Source organism: Manacus vitellinus, unplaced genomic scaffold, assembly GCF_001715985.3.
Source record: "Manacus vitellinus isolate BGI_N305 unplaced genomic scaffold, ASM171598v3 scaffold_8_pilon, whole genome shotgun sequence".
NCBI classification, from domain to species: domain Eukaryota; kingdom Metazoa; phylum Chordata; class Aves; order Passeriformes; family Pipridae; genus Manacus; species Manacus vitellinus.
Genome location: NW_021940864.1, coordinates 1,266,527 through 1,282,593, shown reverse-complemented (window position 1 = coordinate 1,282,593; position 16,067 = coordinate 1,266,527). Strand labels below are relative to the sequence as shown.

General features: G+C 35.6%; 1 protein-coding gene across 22 annotated transcripts in view; it reads right to left on the bottom strand.

The window, feature by feature from the left end:
* The window catches only part of NRXN1 (neurexin 1), a 705,404-nt gene that overhangs the window by 399,914 nt on the left and 289,423 nt on the right, over window positions 1–16,067 (bottom strand). For 13 of the 22 annotated variants that reach the window (XM_029965155.1, XM_029965156.1, XM_029965160.1 and 10 more), the window contains 2 exons: window positions 8,640–8,843; window positions 6,447–6,473 (listed from right to left, as the gene is read on the bottom strand). In XM_029965155.1, coding sequence (XP_029821015.1) covers window positions 6,447–6,473; window positions 8,640–8,843 — 231 coding nt within the window. The remainder of the gene's footprint in view (window positions 1–6,446; window positions 6,474–8,639; window positions 8,844–16,067) is intronic. The other 9 variants (XM_029965176.1, XM_029965177.1, XM_029965169.1 and 6 more) reach the window with 1 other exon arrangement.

Sequence of the window (16,067 nt, the reverse complement as noted above, 5' to 3'; positions counted from 1 at the left end):
TGACTTTTCCTCATGCCTGAAACTCCCTAAAACTGGGCCTCAGATATTTCCTAGGTTCAACTTACAGTTTCTTTTTTGAGCCAAATTCAGGAGAAAAGAATAGTTGAGATATACAGAACTGACGGTACACATGTTTACCCAAAAGCCTTTCCAACATTTCCCTTCAGTTGTCTAAAAGATCACTTCCTTAACTGGTACAGATAAAGCATTCCATATCTCAAGAAGTGATGTTTCTGTCTTTCTGTAAATAACATGTACTTTCCCAGGATGTTCTTGCTTAGATGTAGGCCAAATTAATTCACTTTGGGACAGCATAAGTCTGTGTTGCTGAAAAAAACCAGTCGACTCTCTTTACCAGAGGTTATTTTTCTGCTGTCCCTGCACCATTCCTGCCTTCCCCATATCCTGTTTTACTCTACAACAGGTGTCAGAAAACTGCAGGAAATTAACAATTAACGATTTTGTTAATGGGTCACTTTAGTCAAATTCACCACCTAGACACTTGAACATTTGTGCTGGTAGCAAAGCAATGGGCAATGTAAGAGCAGGACCAGCAGCCAAGAAGACAGTTGGAAGAACACAATTTTTAAAGTACATGAAAATTTTTTTAAGAGGCAGATGAAATTCTGCAGCAAAAACCCCAAAGAATGGTATGCAAGCATTTGAAAAACGATCAGCAGTGGCCCTGCTGGTTCCCTTTACATTCCTAGCTAAGTCACTCCTACCGTTCAAGGAGTGGAGAGCACTTTCTCAGAAATATTTTTGAGTGTTAACATCTGTCAGCACCTGGGAAAATACCCACTGCATATTCCTGAGTTTTCATTAAAACCAAATCGTAGACCTTGCCCTGGGTGCTCCCAAGATTACAAGTGAGGGTAAACAGCTACTACTGTTCTCCAGAGCAGGTGGACAAGGAGATTGCAGGAAGAGGTGAATGGCTTTGCCACCACTCCCCCAGAAAGCCAATTAATGTGATGAGCTTTCACTCTATATTTAACAGAGAATGAGAAATCAGAAGCATCGTTCATAACAGGCTTTTGTGACTGTACAGAAATAATTATGTTCTATCCCTTAATTACTTTAGCCCTCCTGATTATGTTTACACAGGTTTTGCTTTCAAACCTGAACTCTTCTCCTGGTTGAGCTGTTTTCAACCTTGCTTCACAACACAGTGCCTAAAACAAGATACAGGGTGGTATTAGTACAGCTTCAGTACTGAGAACTCCAGTGAGAGTTCCTGAGTAAAGAAGCAGTTTTCCTTTTTTTGCATGTTTTCTGTTAGCAACTAGTAGATTGTAATCAGAACTTGATTGAAAAAGGCCATGTACGTTTTCAGTTTTGTGGCACAGCAGCAGACCCTGTTTTTCAGGAAATTATGTGAAAAGGGGCCTTTAAACTCATATTGCTGAATGAGGAGTCCAATGAATTCCTGTTCTAAATCTGCAAAGTACAGGCAAAATTTCAGAATAATTATTTATAATTATTTCACATTTTATGCCATCATCAGAGAGGAGTCCCTCACTGAACTTCCAGTGAAAGTATCCTGCTGATTTGCTGCATGTTCTCTATGGTAAAGCTCTAGTATATATTTTTAGTGAACTGTCAGCCAGACCTAATGCCAAAAATATCAAACTCTTACCCAATTCATAAGCACTGTGTAAGAAAACAGGCCAAATACAAAATCTTACATTTTGTGTGGAGCTACAAAATTCTATAATTTTAATAATTTTCTACTGCAAATAACAGTAAAAACGGAGCAAATAGTATATTCTAATATTTCTTTTCACCAGATAGTAAGAAGTTAATACATGGGAACCTATGAACGATTTGCTTATCACAGTAGATTTTGGAATATCATAAGAGCACAGCTGAAGATTGTGGAGTTCGCAATAAAATGCAGTTTTACAAGCAGCAGCTTTCAAAAGGGTGTATAGTCTTCATTTAAGATTTTTCTGCTGCTTAAAATTCATGTGCAAACTGAAAATATACTGTAATTGAACACTATTGTTGGTTCTTTAATATATACAGTTTTCCTCTTATTTACCAATAATCTGACAGAGCCTATTGTAATGCCCTGGATTTGTAGAATACTTTGACAAGAAAGAAATGCTTCAGTAACAGATGTTGCATATGCCAAACAGAATAATTTAATCATCTGTAATCTGTACATCTTCAGAACAGGAAAGTTTTAAAAGATGAACATAGAAAACAAGGAAAAAAGATTATGGATTATAGAGAACAGAGAAATGAAATTGAATGAGAAATTAAAAATGTGAAGAAAAATAAATGATACAGAGAATAGATGAATAAGTAGATTGACAAAAGAAGGAGAGATGCATATAAATACAATCTGTGAAAGGGTACTTCACTGGAAGAACAAGCAGAAAATCCTCAAAGCCCAGGATACTCTTCCTAATTGAAAAAGGTGGACACCCAGCCAGCATGGCTGGTTCACACATTCCCTGGGGAATTGTATACATGTATACTATGACAGTACTCTCTACTCCCTAGCATTCTGCAATTCATAATGATTTCTTATGACAGTCTTACATTTGAGTGTAACTGAATTCAGCGTGATTTCTCTATGAATTATTGCCTACAGAAGCAAAACTGTGTACTAGAAAACTGACCTAAATCTCTCCTGCACTGTTTACCACTAGTTGAGTAATCTTTCACAGCAACATTCAAAAAACTATTATCCTGTATGTTTTCATATTGAGCAAAAGTATCAGATTGAGAAATGAGAGTCAGCTATTTACCAGTTAACATTACTAATGGTATACAGCATCAATTAATAAAAACCCTACAGTCCTACTCTGCTGACTCATACAAAAATATAGACAGTTTATTTTCAGAAATTACAGCAACACAATATAATAAAAAATGCTCAAAACCCGAAAGATGAAATAACATGTAGGACTGCACATGCCTGTGATAAAGCAAAAAGTATATTGCATAATAAAACCAGCAGCCTTTAGAGCTACAGGTACTTGGATTTTTTCAGGTTCTAATGTTTTGGAAGCATTAAAACTGGGAAAAAAATGGAATTTAAATTAAGTCAAGATATTAGCCCTTAACATTGCAGCAGTGAAAAATATGGAAATGTAGCACACCTGTATTTGTTCACAAATCATTCAGAAACTGTTATTGAACTGTAATGCAAATTTTATGGGATGAAGTTCTGTCTTTAAGAAATACTAGGGAAAAATCCCATTCAGTTCAACAGGATCCACTGCTATTTATAATTAATGCTTTATAGTTTGCAATTAAAGGTAACAATTACTTCTCTCATTGAAACGGAGAATTGGTTTGGTTTTTTTTATTTTATTTTTTATTTTTAATACTTTATTCTTAGGCAATTTTTAAGGATCAGCTCATCAGTTTTGTATATAATATATAGGAGCTGTACAGCCATCAACTTAGTTTTTACAGAATGACTAATGCCAAAAAATGCTGTGCGTTCATGCAATTTGAACCAATAGAGTTCACTGCAGTCTTATTTTTAAATTAGTTCCTCAGCCAATGAACATTAATACTGAAACCATAGCAGCTATTTCTGTTCATAAAATAAGTTTTCCCCTTTCTCCTAGTGTCAGCATCAACATTGACCTACATGTACCTGCAGTTTAGAAGGACCATTTATCTCACTACCTGACAGACAACTTCATTTCGTAAGCTTGCAGGTCTGAAGAACACAACAAGGTGATTTAAAGATGTACAAAACTAACATTTCAGCAATGGCATTTTCTGACTGACATGACAGAATTTCGAGTGGTGTAAGGTTTTATGAGGATACCAATCTTCCAGCCTAGCACAAAATATTTAGTATGCTACACAGTTCCATACAAACAGCATGAACAGTCTCCATAAGATTATTAATGAGACACAAGCTCAGTACTGATCTGATATCTGATTAACATTTTGAAATATTGAACTATTCTGTGCTTCAAAAAAGGAAGACCACAAAATGCCACCTCTTCTGCAAGACAGGACAACAGCTAAAGGTGAAGACATGACCAAGTGTAGAAAAAATTGCTACCAAAATCTTAGCTCTGTCCAGGCAAGAGTTATTCATTTGATCTGTAGTGAGTGGAAGACAGGTTTCAGGCTGCACTCAAGCAAAAATGAGAGGAGGAGGTGCAGTATTTTATTCACTAGGTCAAAGTAGGATAAGGTGCTTACATTCACATCTTCCTTTTTCTTCTCTCCAGCTTGTTTCTGTTTAGCTTAACTTTTTTTTCCAAAGCTCTCTCTCCAAATTCAAACCAGATAGCTTCATCCTGACATTAGCTCTTTTACTAGTCTAGGTATAACAAATAATATTGCAGTCCCAACACTGACGTTACATCAACATGACTAACTTCTAAGCAAACCCCCATTATATTGCCTAATAATCAAGTATTTTTTAAGGACTGCTAAGAGCAGTAATTCTTCATAATCTAAAAATTAAGACATGTTATCTGGTTGTTGAAAAAGCACAATGAGTGCAGATAAGAAAACATTGTAGTACTTACCGTACTGAAAGCTCACAAAACCCTGTTCAGTACACAAGCACCAAAGGGAGATGGAACTAATCACCAAAGTTCAATTCTAATAACAAAAAGACTATAAACAAACTGCAAAGAAAAATAACTTATGAGTATTTTATATCAAGGATATTTTGTAGAGAGGTTATGCTGCTTTTGTATGAGAACAAAAAGAACTTATAACTGCTAATTCAATCCAGTACATATATTTCTCATCTTTGCAACCCCTTAATTGGAGGTTTATTACTTTGTGTTTGCAGATTCTCTTTTGATCCAAAACTTGCTTAAAAATGAAACCTAGAAACCATTTAAATTTATTTTTATGACACATCGTTTAGTCCAAAAGAGATAAAAAAAATGAAAACACCTGTTATATTCTGGCTTTATTCCTGTTTTTTTTCCCCTATGTTAGTAATTCTGTTTTCAAAGGGATTTTCTGATTTTAGTAAGGAAGTTAAGAAAAAAAGCAATATTGCTTTTCTAGGGAAAAAGGAATTTACAAGCAGCAGGAAATCTCATTACATTTCAGCTCAAAAAGTTGTTTGTCTTACACTTCAAAAGCTTTTTCTCATTGGGACTTCATCAGTATAAAAAATTAGTGTCCTGTGGCAGACCAACAAAATATTTCTGAGATTTTTCATGGTTTTATACATTTTAGTAAGTGGCAATAGAAAATATTTGCGTTTATAAGCAGGAAATTTTTATTTTTTAATTTTATTTTTTAATATATAAGAAAGCTATCTTTATGTCTTTGTACCTACAAGCATTTTCTTTATTCTATTGAAAAGTCTGTCTGGATTTAGGTGTGATTTAGATTAAAAACTTGCTGCAAGAAAATTCTACTTTTTAATACAATTGCTGTATTTTTGTCTTGTAAAATCATTAATTGAAAAATCTATTACCAAATGACAACTGCAGATCCTTGTTTTTCTCTGTAGGTTATAAAATTATTAAGGAATGTTATGTTAATGTCTTTTAACTACTAACAACTACAAATTACACCTATGGAGTTTGTTGTTTAGCTTTGTTTCTATTTTCATAAAGCCAGTCCTCTGGCCTGCAAAACCTGTTAAGAAGGGAAAGAAAAGAACAACCCAAAACTCAAGTCTACCATACTTACTATCAATAATTTTGTTGACACCATTCAGGAATTCCATAGACTCAAAATAAAATCACAGTCCTTTTTCTCCTTTCAGAATATAGCCTCTTAATCCAAATAATATCAGAGAAGTTAAAATTTAGTCCATTCATCTGGCAAATGTTTCCCTCTGTTTCATAAACATGCATATCACAGAGAAAAATTGTTCAATTTAAGGGTTTTTTCTACATGATTAGAGTGTAAAAAATCATCATAAAAATATGGTTATTTTCAGACTTAATAATGTCCTCATTGCAATGTATCACATTTACATAAAGATTAGGCAAAACCAATTGTGCTATAACCAACCAGTAAATATAGTTAATTGTCTTGGAAGATTATAAATAGAAATTTGTGTAGTACAAACAATTATGTTCCAACAGTCTCACCACAAGTTGAAGCCAAAATGTCAAGAAAACTAGAAGGAGGACACGGGGTAAAAAATGTGTGACAGCTTATCAGAAAAGCTGGTTCAAAAATTCTATGGCTACTGTAAATAAAATAGCCCATCCAGAATAATACAGTACTACAGGTACCATTTCCTCTATGTTTGTTTACAAACTGTAGGATACTTTTTAGTATTTTAGCTAAAGTTACGTCCTATGGGAAGGACATAAATTACGTGCTAGAGTATATGATGACTTTTTACACAATGATAATTAATCATCACATTTCATTACTAAATTATTGAGTGCTTGCAAGCTGTCCACAATCTTTTTCATCTAGTTTGCATATTTTATAATGGTGGAATAACATTTTAAAAAGTTTGAATAGGCACTTACTGGAATTACAGTTAATCCTGATACAGTCTAGATGGGGAAGAATAGATGAAAAATGAAAATTTATCCTTCAAGGTAATAGCTGCAGACATCCAATAAAATCACAGTCCACCCTTCCGGGGACAGACACATGCAAATATGGCCACTCCATATCATCAGTGTTTACAGACTGTTATAACCCAGATATACTGCGATAAATCTTTATAAATAGAAACGACAAATAGGGTAAAAATGGCCAATTTCAAACAAAGCTACATGGTGACAAATCTAAGTGAAAAATTAGGATTAAAAGTCAAAGATGCTTAACTGAGGCAGGCTGCAACTTTCTCCCCATCTGTGAAAGAACAGGTAATTTCTCTCAACGCAATTAAAAAGTGCTCCGTCACAATGGGTCATAGAGCAAGCCAGGCCACAATCAGACATCTTGGACAACTTGTGGATAGTATACCTCAAAGGCTTATCTCCAAAAACTAAGTATTAACATTACTTAGGTCTACAAATAAGGTTTTGTGGGTTTACATATCCTTAATATATAGATTTAAGAAATGAACAGTGGTTACTTTAAAGCTACATTAACTCACAGGAAAAAAAAAAGTCACATACTTATAAACATTCATCAGAGAATGAAGAGAGTTCTTTATATTTTGAGATTATGTTCTTGCCTGACTAAAAAAAAACTTTAAAAAAGAGAAAAAAAAAGGGGTGTCAGAGGAAGGAACAATATTGCTAGGGCATGGATTTGTTTACTTTTTATTTACTTTCACAAACTATAGAAGTAGGCAGAGGCTGGTGTTTTGTATGTAAAGTGAATAACCTGATCTGTCCACAATCATCTGCTGAGCTACCTGCATTTATTTATTGCTGAAAAAATAAATCTAAACTCTCCACCACGCTACTTGATTTTACAGTTAGTCCTGGTTTATACCTTTGAGGAACAGATATACCATCAAACCTAGATTTTGTTTCCATATAGCTGAGTTTGTCATGTGTCGTCAACCGCATCAGAAAAGTGGTTGCAAACAGCCAAGGAGCAGCACCTGCACACCCCCTTTACAGAAAGCACCAGGGAGCCTCCCCACCACGGCCTGCAGCAGCCCCAGCTCCACACTGGAGGGGACTGCGAGGGAAGAGTCAACTGGGATACCCTGTGCTTCTCCTTCTCCCTTCTGATAGCTAAACACCAGGACAGTATTTCAGTGAGCAACACTTTTGTGAAGTGGAGGGTTGGGCGGTTATTTTCTCACCCCCACCCATGCTTTCTAGAAACCATTTATCTGCAACTAAAACAATAAAATACTTAATTCCCTCTAAAAACAGCATTCTGCTGAATGGGAATGGCTGCACGAAATGTGCATTTTCCTGAGCATAATTCTGTTCCCTTTCAGGTCCTGACTCGGACTTATTCATAAGTGTGGCAGAAGTGCTTTTCTTTCTTTCTTTCTTTTCTTTTTTAACTAGGGAAAACCATACCCTAACGTTTTGTCCTTAAACAAGGAAACCAATTTTTTTTTCTGTAAAAGGGCTTGTGCCTCCTGTGTTCACAAGGCTGTTTGCTGAGGGCCGCAGTCTTTGGGCATTGAAGGGTTGTGTTATCGTTTGATACTACAAAAATACCACTACAGAATTGTTTAAAAAAGAGGAGATGGATTTACTATAGATTTGACACCTAAAAAAAGGAGACCGAGAAATCCATCAGTGGGAATATCTAATTGCAATGTTTCCAGTATTGAAACTAGAAAGTCTTTGATATATTTGCATGTTTTACATTAATTGGTGGAGGTAAAACTGAATTGACCTACATGCACGTTGTTTCTGCTTGCACATTTAAGTTGTGGAATTGATACTGCGAAGAAGTTGTGGAAGGAGACCAGCCTTCCACAATGAAGAATAATTATTTAGCCCAAAAATACCACTGATGAATTTGTCTTCTTTTTTTAGAATACACAATAGTACAAAAATATTGTGATGGATTATGTTAAGACTAAATAAAGAATACAAAAAATGCAAAAGAAAACAAAATAAATTATAATAATGGCCATGTATTTGTGTATGTACATACGCAAATGTTGCATTGACATGTGTTTATATATCATTTCAGTTTACTTTTAATGTTAAAACAGGCTGTTTCATAAATGTTTGCAAGCAAAAAGAAAAATGTAAAGAAAATGTTAATTTCTTGGAGGAAGAGGTTGTTACCTAGGTTGACCGTTAGCTTAACTCGTCCTGCATCCAGCTCTAAACGAAGGGTATCTGCAGATTCCCTGGAAGTTGTTGCCATTAAAATGCCATAAGCTCGCTGAGACCTGAACCGTAAAGAAACATCTTCGGCCTCTGTATGCATCACAACGGGGAGCTGTATTTTCATAAACATACTTCCATCATAGCTTAAAATTGTTGCCTCTGAAAACATAAAGGAGAAAATCAGTTGTTTAAGAATCGTGCTCTGTCTACTGAAACTCCTTAAAGATAAGACGGCAAATGTGTATTTACTTAGCACAGAAAAATTATATATTACATTTCATTATTACATAAGCAAAGTTGGATTTGGTTTTTTGTTAGGTTTTTTTCTTGTTTTATTTTGTTTAAGTGGCATATCTTGGTGCTTTTTAAAGAAACTAAATTGCTCTGTAATGGCCCAGTCATCTTCAACCAGATCAGTAAAATCACATATAAAGCAATGCTTGAAAAACTAGGCCTGAACTACTCAAAGTAGGTCAAAGACAGTAAAACACATTCAGGTAAACCTTACAGCCTAATAAAAGGCCATGTCTGTCATTCACCTAGATAACCATCCTCAGGATGCTTCATGTATAAACCTATCAGCATTGCTACCACCACAGTTACAATTATCATCCAGTTAGCAAAAAGCCTCCTAAAAATGGGTAACTGTGCCCAGCATGGTTTGGATGGGGCACAGATTGCTTCGTGACTACAAAACCCGTGGTATAGAATCAAAAATGGGTACATGAAGCTTACGACAGCCTCAACAAGAGGATTGAGACTAGACTTGGCATATTGAGGGTAAGATCTTAAAACCCCCGAGACGAGCAAACAACTGTCACTTTCAGACATTACAGGAAACCCTCCCGGCGAGAGGCCCTGACACAGAGCAATCACAGCCTGTTAGAGCCCAGAGCAACCAGCCACAAGTCTTCTTTTCCCAGCTTCCAGGCTGGTAACAAGAAGGTAGCAAAAAGACTGCATTTCTGCTCACGGGGAGACACTGTGGTTCCTAGAAAGCAAAGGAAATGCATTTTGGAAATGTGTTAGGAAGTCCTTTCTTGCAGGACAAACAAACATTGTGGCCAGTCAAGCACCACAGCCTTTGGAAATGGCTCTCAGGGTTGTTGACAGTGGCACATCATGGTGGAAGGAGCAGTGAAAGAGTAACACCCTTCACCCAAACACAACAGTCAGTAGGCAGACCACCAGTAGGCTCTGCAGAAACATACAAAACTATCCATTCTTCATAACTAAAATCACTACTCAATTGGCAAAAATGCACTATCTGAATGTGCCCTGTTTTTATGGACATCTGATTGTTTACCTACCACTACCTCACTAGAGACCTCCTAGCTTCTTCCATTCTTTAACTCAAAAACTCTCCATCTCAGAAATGGTTGAAGTGTTAGATGATGAAATCTAAACACAATGCTACAGAATCTTTCTTAGAAAAAGGTGCAATTCTGGAGGCACCTCAACTCACTGAATAAAATGTTAGTTACTCGCCCAATAACAGACCAAATGAGCAATGAGCAGAAAGAGAAGACAGCAGAGAACACCCGTGGGAAACTTCCTTATGCTTCAATTTGCTGCAGTATAATGGAGACACTTTTCTACAACAAAGGTGTACTGCGGTCCCAACTTTTCAAAGACTAATAATATTGGTACTAAGTTTAATAAGTATCATAACTAAGTTTGTCAAAACTGTTTCCGTTGCATCTGTTGTATACTGTTAAAGACAGATGAGCTCTTCAAGACTTCCAGCCTACACGATACATGGAAGGACAAAATGTTCCACTAATTCTCTAAGAGGCAAAAATGATAGATGATATTTTCATTAATGGAATCATAAAATGGCTTGGGTTGGAAGAAACCTTAAAGATCATCTAGTTCCAAATGCCTGCCATGGGCAGGGCCACTTTCCACTAAGCCAGGTTGCTTCAAACTCCATCCAACCTGGCCTTGAACACTTCCAGGGATGGGGCATCTGCAGCTTCTCTGGATGACCTTCTCCTGTGTAAAGAATTTTAGACCTCCCCAGTACAAATTTGGAGAAAAGGGTTTGATGTTGGAAAAAAGGGATTACTAATACTGGTGTGAAAATCCTCAGATGTAACAGGTTAGAAGAACACATTGACAGGTTTGATGATTTGTAGCTACGCAAGTAATGATGATTTCAGCATATTCAAAACCTAAAATTTTTCAGTGAAACAGGTTAAATACTTGCAACAGTCTGAAAAGAGATTTCATGTCAGAGTTTTCAGTGAAAGGTGATTTGCTTTTTGACTGTTTGGGGTTTCTCTTTGTTGGTTTTGGGTTTAGGTTTTTTTGTGTGTTTGTTTCTTCCTTACTTTCTTTTGAGGGGAGTGGGGAGTGAAAGTCATGAGCTCATTCCTATGTCTATTTTACAGTTATATTACAACTCATTCCTATATCTAGCTGTCTAGCCTGTGCATAAAAAGCTCACAAGATCTTTATCAAGATAAATAAGATTTAGATAAAGAATTCTAGCAAAAAAGCTAAAGTTACATGCTAATATAAAAGAACACAAAAGGGTTTTTATATGGTCTATTAAAAACCACCACACTAATAGTATTGAGGGCTTTCATATACAAAGCAAATCCAACATTCAGCAACACTGGAAGTCTGCAGGTAACAAGTTATCTTAAGATAATGTAAAAGAAAGTTGTCAGAATCAGCACTGTTACAATTTGCCAACTTTCCTATAATTATCCAAGTTTTTTTTAGAAAATTACAGAAAAAGGAGAGAAGGAACTGTCTTAATTTAATTGGAGATGACCTGTGAGTATTTAACATCATGGTGAACAGACCTGATGTGATTAGATACTCAATCCTCCTAAACCAGACTGTGCCAATTATTTTGGAAACAGATGTTCCAAGAACAGACCAAGGATACTGAACAGAAGATCAAATGACTTAAAAGCTCTGGGCAAGGAGGAATCTCCCTCATGTCAACTAGCTCCTTTCAATACAGGGAGTTCCAAGTCATGGGCTTTCTAAATACGAAGGTATCACAAGGGAAAGAAAAAAGCAAAGCCCAAACAACAAATAAAGTAAAAACAAACACAAAACTGGCAAGAATGAATTGCTAATTTGCAAGGCCTGGTTCCTAAGATGGTGAGCTGAATGATGAGAGGCACCAGTAACGCAAAACTTGAAGGAACAATTTGTCTAAAATTAAGTATCAATTTTTGCCCCCTTTATTTTTATTTCTTTTTTTTTTTTTTTTTTTGCTTTGGACCAACTAATTCCAAGGAGGTGTTTGTCTCATCTTTATTTGAAATCTACATGGCTAAATATTCTCACATAAATATTGTCAGCATGTCTTTTTTCTCTTGTTCAGCTTTCTTTTAATTATTAGATCAAATTATAGTAGGCTATAAATTTAGCTCAGAATCTGCTATTCATTTGTATAATCAGAGTCTTCACGGCAATACTACCACTTCAATGTTGGATTCATAGCATTGAAAAGAAAAATAGCAAGAAAATCCTTGTAAAACATCACTGACAGTCTTTTTCTGTGGCAGCAAGTAAGTGTATGCAGTAGAGTTACTAACAAGAAGTAACCAGTAATACATAATATAAAGATTCATAATAAGGTATTTTATACATTCATTCTTTGATATTTTTTATAAACTTGACAATTAAAACCTTTGCTGCTTCTGAAGTAAAAACCAACCAACCAAAACACACAAATAAATCAAAACCCTAAAAAGAACCCAGTCAGTTCCCCTTCTCTGTTTTTTTTCTTCGATTTTTTTCTTATTAAAATCTTCAGGGTTAGATAGTGTTCCTTCCTACATATACATATACACACACAACACTTCAATCCTCTCTGTGCCTAATACTAAGCATGCAAAGACTAGTACTGACCTGAGGGGATTCAGGACCTTAATTTTCACTTGAGCTGCAATTACCTAAATTGCTCAAGAGACTGAGGCACCAACTCTTCTGGAAACTTACCTACAACTGTTCCTACCCTCAGAAATACTGAACCGGATATTTATAGGCACAGGCAGAATTTTCCAACCAGATGCTATTCTTCAGTTCACAGCCTATTTAAATTAAACTGAAAGAAGTATGGACTAGGTACTTGAATTTCAGTGTTCTTTCTCATAAGTTTTGCAGTCAGGTTTGTGTTGTTTTAAAAACATGATGCTTGGTGAGTACAGATGCCTACTGCATATATTTTAATAAATAAAACAGGATCTTTTTTTCTCTGAACCTCTTGTGATGCCTGTGAAGTCCCAAAGAGAGAATTATTAATTTTTTCTTGCTTTTTCAGTTTCAAAGTGTCTGCAATAATATGAAGACTGTATTGCAGCCCACAGAGCTGTTTTTAAAGCATAAAATCGCTCTCTGTGTCTGCTATCTCCAAAATCACAAACAAACTTCGCCCAGAAAGTGACAGACAATGCAGTCCAGAGTCATTCCAGGAGGTATGTGAACAATTTGGATCACTTGTAATCAAGTATTCAGGTTTGCTCTCTGATCTTGTTTCATTTACCAGTATTAGTAGAGCAATAGTAGTGCCCTTAAAACACACCCCGATATATACCATTTTACTCCTAGAAATTGTGTGAGTATTCAAATATGTATTGGCTGCTACTGAGTGAAATTTATTTTTTGTTCTATTCCCAGGCATTTGGTGTTTTCTCTATGGCAGCTACTTCAGTCCACCTGGGCCCAAAGCTACAGACTTAGTGAATCATAGGGAATCTTTCCATCAGTCTGATAGAAACAATTATTTATATGTGATTTGTTACTAGATAATATGTGAATAGAAGTTGAAATGGTTTCTCCCAATTCCTACACTGGTATTATTTCAGGACTGAAGTTCTAAGCCACATTGTAGGGGTACTAGAACTTTAACACACAGGACCAATCAGTTAAGACAGTGATGGAATTGCTCTAATATTTTGAACACATGATTCTTCATACCATATATCATCATATTACCTTTATTTTTCTTCATTTTAAATTATAAAGCATCCAGATATAATGTAAGGAATGAAAGTTACATTTCTTTAATGGGTATGTGTGTACACAGGTGTCTGTGCATGCACAATGTGGACATCTACACACACTCTACTTTCAACATATTTTCCCCTCAGAAATGTCACTTCGATAAATCTTTGTTGGCATGCTTAATTTTTCTTATCACTGTTTGATTATTTTAGTATTGTTCATTGTTCCTAGCTATCCAGTCAAGAACATACACCTGCAAAAGGCCTTGCCAAGAGGCAGTCACATACTGTGGTCTACAAAGAAAGATAGGAAGCCAAATTATATTGCTGTGACATCTGTCCATCCATCTGCTGTAGTTTCTATAATCTACTAAAGCCAATCTACAGATTATACTGATGTTTAACCTTACTGAAAATCCAGAGTAAAATCAAGAATAACTTTCAAAAGGATAAAATGGGTATGGATATTATATATATACATATATATATATATGTATGTATGTATGTAATTTTAAGTATACCTAAATTAAAATAGGGTCAAGTGGTGTTCCAGGGTTTTTGTGCACTAATAAACTCTAATTATTTCAGATTCTGTATTGTACACCAAACATCCAAGTATAGATAAGTATGGATGTTATCACTCCTGCTTTAGGGGAAATAGCACAAAAAATAAATCATGGCAATAAAAAGTAGCTACATGCTTTTGTTTACTGAAGACACCTTAATCACTTAATGTTAAATATTCCAGTTGTTTAATCTCCAATATTTTATTATAAAGCTTTCTTTTCTTTGTGAAACTGTATTGTTTGTTGAAATGAACATGTTCTTATTTTCTTTAAATTGGTTTGAACAATTATAATTGTGTTGCTTATATCACCAAATACAAAAGTTTATCAGTTACTGCACATTGGCAGTGGCTATAATAACTTTGTGTGGTACGATGCCAACATGACGCTTTCAGAATCCCAAAAGCTATAATCTTACTAATGCATGACCATTTGGGATATGAATATTACTGAGAAGGCATCTCCTTTCAGTGTAGCTTCCTCTGGAGAGGGAAACCCAAGAGCATGAAATGATCCCATACTGCTGAACTGCCGCACATTTTTCTGTTGGACAAGAACCAAATATTATTGTAGAGAAGCCAACACCACCACTATAGTGCCACCATTCCCACTGGGGGCATGCACCGGGAAAATGAAGCCTTAAACTGGACAGTGACTGAAAATAAGGCATGGGAAATAAAAAAGACAACGTTTTCTATATAAAATATCACCACCTGTCCAATATATTTACGGGAATTTGTTATGATGAAACCCGCTTTGAAGTTCTTTGCAGATCTGCGCGTGTTTATGCCTCTAACGCACATGTTTTCCGGCTTTTCATTGGAAAAAACCGCAAATCCGGTTTTCGCTTGTGCCCTATGTAATAGGAGAGTTTGGCCACAGGGTGGTACACCAGCCATGTTTAACAGAAGGCTTCGGGGATGCTCAGGCAGCTCGGCTGTGCCCTCTGCCAGCTCCACTCCACCAGTAACAACAATCTGGAGAGCTCAGAATAACTGGCCATGAGCCAAAGGCATAAATTGTCAGAAAATAAGGCAGGAAAAAAATCGAGAAAAATCGGAGAATTTTCTTGCAAATGCTAGTCATATCGTGGTATTAATACTACATAAATGCACGTATCTATTTACATACAACTTTGAAACTTTCATTAGGGTTTTGTTTTTAAAGAAACCATTTTTGTTTCCTCTGACTAGCTAGAAAAAATAATCAAACTAGATGAAAAAAAAATTACCTTTCCAGTCAACAAACTTTAGGTTTAGATTTCAGGTTGAAGAGAATCTCTACTGTGTCGAATGTAGGATGAAAAAATACAACTTCTGCCATTGACACATTTTCTATTGCAATAAGAATAAAAATAAACACCTAAAATATTAACTACACTTTTTTATTATTTGCCTACTTACATTAAAATCTTTTGTTAGCACACTCCATAATTTTAAATTAATTACAGGATTTTCTACCTGTTAAGTAATTTCAACATCTGCCTTCCTTGCCACTATCCACCTTTTCAATAAAATAAATGGCATTTGTCAACTTCACTGTTACCTTTTCTAGGCAAGAGGGATACTCAGAGATTTAAGATAACTAGAAACAGTTTTCTTGGGTACTAGGATCCTTTTAAAAAGAGTTAGGTAAGAAATATCAGTTCCTACACTGATTCTTCCGCTTTGACTCATGGATGAAGTTCTGGTCACAGATTTAAGTGATGCTGTGGAATTCAAAAGTAAATTTAATTACAGACTGATATTGACATAAATAGGCAGAGAACGAGACCTCCATTTGGAATTGGAATGTGACCCTTATAGCCATGCAATACTATTTAAAATTGCTTTCACAAAGCTTTTCAG